The sequence below is a fragment of the Coffea eugenioides genome, chromosome 3, assembly GCF_003713205.1.
Source record: "Coffea eugenioides isolate CCC68of chromosome 3, Ceug_1.0, whole genome shotgun sequence".
Classification (NCBI taxonomy): domain Eukaryota; kingdom Viridiplantae; phylum Streptophyta; class Magnoliopsida; order Gentianales; family Rubiaceae; genus Coffea; species Coffea eugenioides.
This window is the reverse complement of record NC_040037.1, coordinates 4,460,461-4,466,063: the sequence shown is the minus strand read 5'-3', so window position 1 is coordinate 4,466,063 and position 5,603 is coordinate 4,460,461. Positions and strand designations below refer to the sequence as shown.

General features: G+C 33.9%; 1 protein-coding gene across 1 annotated transcript; it reads right to left on the bottom strand.

The window, feature by feature from the left end:
- LOC113765045 (magnesium transporter MRS2-I-like) lies at positions 1-3,802 on the bottom strand. The gene is made up of 11 exons (XM_027309096.1): positions 3,542-3,802; positions 3,261-3,290; positions 2,976-3,123; positions 2,420-2,541; positions 1,892-1,966; positions 1,386-1,595; positions 1,070-1,114; positions 869-913; positions 702-731; positions 179-298; positions 1-96 (listed from the first exon to the last, which is right to left on the bottom strand). Exons 1-11 carry the CDS (start codon positions 3,800-3,802, stop codon positions 1-3), a joined length of 1,182 nt encoding a protein of 393 aa, XP_027164897.1.
- Between the last annotated feature and the right edge of the window lie 1,801 nt (positions 3,803-5,603).

Genomic DNA, 5,603 nt, shown 5'->3' with positions numbered 1-5,603 from the left:
TTATGAATTATATGATCCAATAATCCCTCTGCGACAAGCATGAGAAATAACAAATATGAAAAGGAAGGAACTGAAAAGCCCCGGGATGATGACAACCTGGAAGCAGTAAAGATTGATTAATTCCACTCATCTGAAATAAAAATTGCCAAAAGTTAATTAATCTTCATTTTATACTTACCCATTTAAACAGGTATCCATAACCAAAATTCCAACTGTAGGGGATACTCATGCCAAATAATTGAGCCACCGTAGAGTAGATTGATAAGCATATGAATGTTACGCTAAGAAAGAGCTCAACCTACCAAAATAGATTCAGTGCACGTTGAAATTAACAGTTGATAAGACATAAGAATTCCATGGAAATATTCCTAGGGAAAATTGTTTGAAACTTGAAAAATTTAGAAATCTTTCAATGAGAAGCATAGCAAAAATTGGTAAACTATATGGATATCTTATATCAATTTTTACTAATTTTTCCTACAATTTACTTGTTTTGTTCATCAGTAATTTAACATGAGAGGAAAATGTCAAAAATAATTTTTCTGATAGTTTTTTTTTTCGTTTCCATTTCATGATCATTATTACCTATGATTTGAATCATGGAACTTAGTACTCCAAAGGCAAAATAAATAGATTAGCAAATTGAAGCAACTAATTGTCTCAATATTGTGACAAGATACTCATATTAGCTCACAATTCACCTCCATGAGCCGATTTCTATGCTTGTCGAGCTGAAAAGAGAGAGAAACCAAAAAAGAAAAAAGAAAAAGGAAAGCTGCTTTCAGATTAAATTAGAAAATCTCATTGACATGAGCATGTATGTAGTGTTGAAATAGAATTTTCATTTGGACGTCACTAATAAATTTACCTGCAATTTAATGTAGTCTTCCGTGTTATCAATGTGATCACGTAGCTGCAAAATTTGATTTCCATTTATGGGTAGAATTCCACGATGTTAAATAACCACGAAAAATGAACAAAAATTCTCTATGTGTGCTTTTGTAATTTTACTTCCCTATTATTTCCAAAAAAAAAAAAAATTATCAAAAATGAATGTGCACATATATACCATTGTTAACTTGTTCAACGTGCCATCAATATGTGTGAAGTAAGCCTGCAATAAAAAGTAAAAACATGCAATTAGATGTCTAACTAATTTCAAAGATAATACATGAAGGGTCGAAGATAGTTGCATGTGCTAAAGTTGATGGTGCAAAATATATGTACCAAAACTCTATCATGAAATGTCAATTTGAGTGGTGGTAACTATTGTTAATAAATAACAAAATCTTTTGTTTTTGTTTTTTAATTTTGTAAATAATATTGTAGTAGGGAAGGTTCAGATTCGAGACTTTCCACGTGAAAAAAAAAAATTTGTAGCTTACCTCAAGTATTACCTCAAGTTCCTCAACACCAAAGTCATCATCTGATCCATCTGCTGTTGGTACAATATGAATATCCCCACCTTGAGAAACACTGCCAGTATCCGATTTATTACCCGGTGAAGGGGAAGATGCCCCGGGTAATTTCTTGGACAAGTAAAGGTTAGCCATATCATGATCATCATTCAGCAGTTGTTTGAGCTCCTCCCTCACCTATTAGAGTTACAGCAAATGGAAGTGGAAATTGATTAGACAAAATATAACAACAGAAAACTAACTAACGCCCTTTTTTTTTTGGTTCAATCGGCAACATCTATACTATTCTATCCTATCCTATAGGGGAGAAGGAATCCAACTGAATTATATGAGAGGTTAAAGAAGGATAGACTCATTTAAATCAAAGGGGTGTTCTGACACGTTACTCTTTGATTAATATTATCAAACAGAAAACTGATGCTTGGAGCTAAATATAATGATCGACCATATATAAATTAGGAATTAATATGTACCTTCTGCACGCGAGCACTCAACCTTGCGACTTGGCTTTTTAATTTACGAACTTCATCCAACTTACGACTAGTGACCTGCAATTACCAATTGGGTACGATTTTAGAAATAGGTACTTAATTAAGGCTTAGGCGGGCAGGTCCGGTTGAGTTGAGTTTCAACTAATTCTATCTGACTGGTGCTTAATTAGGAAGAAGGTGCTTTTACGAAGATACTGGTTTTTTTCCTCCATAGCATTGAGGTGAAGTGAGGAGGGATGAGCCTTTATCTTTTCTGTAAGTAAAGGTTTCTAATTCCTTCTCGGAGCCTTTCTTTGAAGGAAGTCAGGTTAAAGCGACTAGTCTTTTCTTATCTGAAGCCAAGCAAGAGAAGAAAGGGGTTCTGGGCAACTCGCTGCTTTCCCAGCGGGTTTGTCCAGGAAATATATCCAGAATACATAAAATCTATCCAGGATTACTGAATAGACCACATTCAGTTGAGAGGGGCAGTGGACAAAGGTACTATAATAAGTAGTATTTCTGTGCACGTACCTTGGACGTAAGCTTCTCCATAGCAGGGTAAACAGCAGTCTCCAATTCTATTCCCCGAGCAGCAAGGTAACTGCAGATGGCTTCTAAAGCCACCTCCAAGGCCGTGAATTCAAATGGAGATTCTGCATTTAGTTGCAAATAATTACGTAAGTTTTTTCTAAGTAAAGTTTACCAAAAGCAAAGTTTAAGCTTAATTAAGAGCATGTTGAGCATCTACAAGCTGTTTTGGAAGTTCCAATTTATTTATCTGCTATATTTTCATCAAATATTTGAAGGCAGATTTAAACAATCTTGATTAAATTCTTTTATATATTTATAACTTCCCAAGACGAATTTATTTTCACAAATGGTGGCCAAATTATGAATATTCCATAAATCAAATTGCATCAACCCTCAAAAGAAACAAAAATGAAAAAAAAAATAAAAGTGCCAATTTATAAGTGATAAATATTACACCAACGCCGGGTACTACTCATTTTTCTGCGACATGATAATTAGATATAATTAGGTAGTTTTAAAAAAGCAATAAATCCTTCATTACTGGTACAATACTTACCATCTTCATCACCCATTTCTTCACCTTCCTGTAAAGGTAAATCTTCGTCTCCTTGACCCTCATGAGCTGTGTTTATCGGTTTCAATCGCCGCCGAAGTTCCTCCACGACCGGTATAACATTATCATCTAATTGATCTCGGAGCAAAACCTGTAAAACGATTCTGGATTTATCTATTTTGTCCAAGGGCTTATAATTAATTTACTTATACCCCATCGTATTATCATTCAAAACAAGGGAAGTGAATTAATATAAAAAAATAGGGACTTGTTGAAAAAAGATCATACCTCCTCGGCTGTAATAATTGCCTTGATATGCTGCATTATCACAAAAAAAAAAAAAAAAAACTCAGAATATTAATCATTGAAAGAGCTCTGATCAAAATGTTCGTAAACTACACGTGTATCCCAAATTTTGACATGAAAATTCTTGCTGAAAATTCCAATATAATTATAAAAAGAATGAAACAAATGAGAACCCAAATTCTCAATTAACCTGAAATTCAAAATCTCTCCAAAAAAAGAAAAAAGAAAAATACAAGTAGCCAGTAATTAAGTAATTAACTTACTTCCAAATTGAGAACAATGGCCCTGTCACGGCTGAGAATGGCGGAGGGGTAGGACAAGAGGGGATCGAGAATTCGAAGATCACGAGCGTGGACATTTACGCGCCTCATAATGGAATACTTGTCGACGTCCAAATCCATTTCTTCCCCGGAAGACTTCATTAGTTTCCAGCTTCTTGATCCGGCGTCCTTCTTCCTCCCCACCTCATCATCCCGCCCCACACCACTTACCCTCCGCCTTAATCTCACACCAGCTCCAACCATCTCAAACACTTCCCAAATTCAAACTCCTGTGCTTCAATAAAAAATACTACTTCTATGTTTTTCGTGTCTAATTATGGCTTCATATATATATGGTTTATACAAGGTGTAATTCACTTCTCACTTTTTTTGAGTTTCTTGGAAAATGTCATGCACATTTGCGGGTTTGTTTTACTTCTTGAATTCCGGTAACTTCGACAAATATTAAATCTTTTTCATTGGTTATCTATGCATCTGTCGAGATTGAATGAGAAGCAACTCTCTAATAAGTTTCTCAAAACAAGGGTTAATTAATTTGGTGTAGAAAAAAGCTTGTGGAGGTTTTTGTCGAGACTGGGATATCTGTTCTATAAAACCTATTATTATGTAGTACTTACTCCTCTAAGGCATTTCTATCAGAAGAAAAATAAATTTGTGAAGTCTTCTAAATTCTAAAGTTCATTAATAATGTTGGTACACAATTGAGCTATTCTTCTGATTCTTTTCTTTTTCTCTTTTTTTTTTTCCCCTTTTTCATGACATAAGCAAGTTAGCTATTCCGGACGAAAGATTTTCTGCATTCGACGCTGTCCATACTATAGTACACTTAAAAAGTTGGATTTAATACTAGTTTTCGAGGGAAGGCAGTTACCATCCTTAAGTAATTCTTCCATAAAAAAAGACAATAAATAAATAAAAGCTATTGTAAATTGGTGCAAATATAAACTGTCTAAAATAAACTCTTCCTCGTATGAGCCGTACTAGGAAACATTGGATCCAGTAGGCCTGCAATATCATCGCTAGCATCAACCTTCAGCATGTGAAGTCAATGCTACATTTGAATATTTGATGATAATAGAACGTGAGGAGTGACTTCAGCAATTTTGTTAGTCAAAACGAAACGGTTGAAAGAGTTCTGTCAAATGAAAAAAAAAAAAAAGAAGAAAAGTCAAGGATTCGGTGTTACTTTTGTACAAAAGATTGTGTGTTTGGATTCCACTGTTGATTTAAGAACTGTTTTGATGGATAATTTGCGAATAACTTATAGTTTCTAGCCTGTAGTGATAATCAGAGTTGAATGCATCTAAACACTTTTTTTACCATAAAAAAACTAATATTATTTTTTTCAACAAATTTTATTTAAAATGTTTTCATGTTTTGAACCAGCGCATCATATAATATAATAGAAAAAAGAACCCATTATAAAAGTCGTAGAATTATCACCTACTCCATCAATCGCCTGTACCCTTTTTCTTTTTTTTTTGAGCCGCATGCCCTTCCTTCAACAAAAAAGTTGCATCTTTTTTTGTTTGAAAAAATTTTCACTCACTTGTGGTGTCGTGAGAAAGCGTTACAGCACTCTTCCAAAATTTACAATTGGCCCTTTTTCTTCTCAACTAATTTGTTTTATGATTCCTCAAGTGGGCATCTATACAGAAAATTTCTCTTTTCTTGTGTATTTGTCCTGCCATAATAAATTGGATAACTATAACGAGATGAATAAAGAAGTTGTAAACCACTAAGAAATGAGAGCCAATGAGGATTTCCTTTTTTTTTTTTGAAAAAAAAAATTCTCTCTTTTTTTTCATTGAAAGGAGGTCCGGTTCCATTTAACAATCACTCAATTACTACAAATATTATCCAGATTCTAATTACTTGTCCAATATTTACCATCTGAAATCTTACAAAAGGACTAACTAGCAAGTATTTACCAAGAAACCAAAAAAAAATAAAAAAATCGAGAGATTGGGAGAGAAAGTGGTTATTGAATGTACAGGAAGATAGCAGGAACAATAGCTTTGAGAGAGTCTCAAATGATCCTTCG

Coding starts and splice junctions, on each gene's coding strand:
- LOC113765045 (XM_027309096.1), bottom strand. CDS start 3,802: ATGGTTGGAGCTGGTGTGAGATTAAGGCGGAGGGTAAGTGGTGTGGGG. Junction 732..868: donor AAGACTACATTAAATTGCAG/GTAAATTTATTA, acceptor CTCTCTTTTCAG/CTCGACAAGCATAGAAATCG. Junction 299..701: donor ATAGAAATCGGCTCATGGAG/GTGAATTGTGAG, acceptor CTATTTTGGTAG/GTTGAGCTCTTTCTTAGCGT.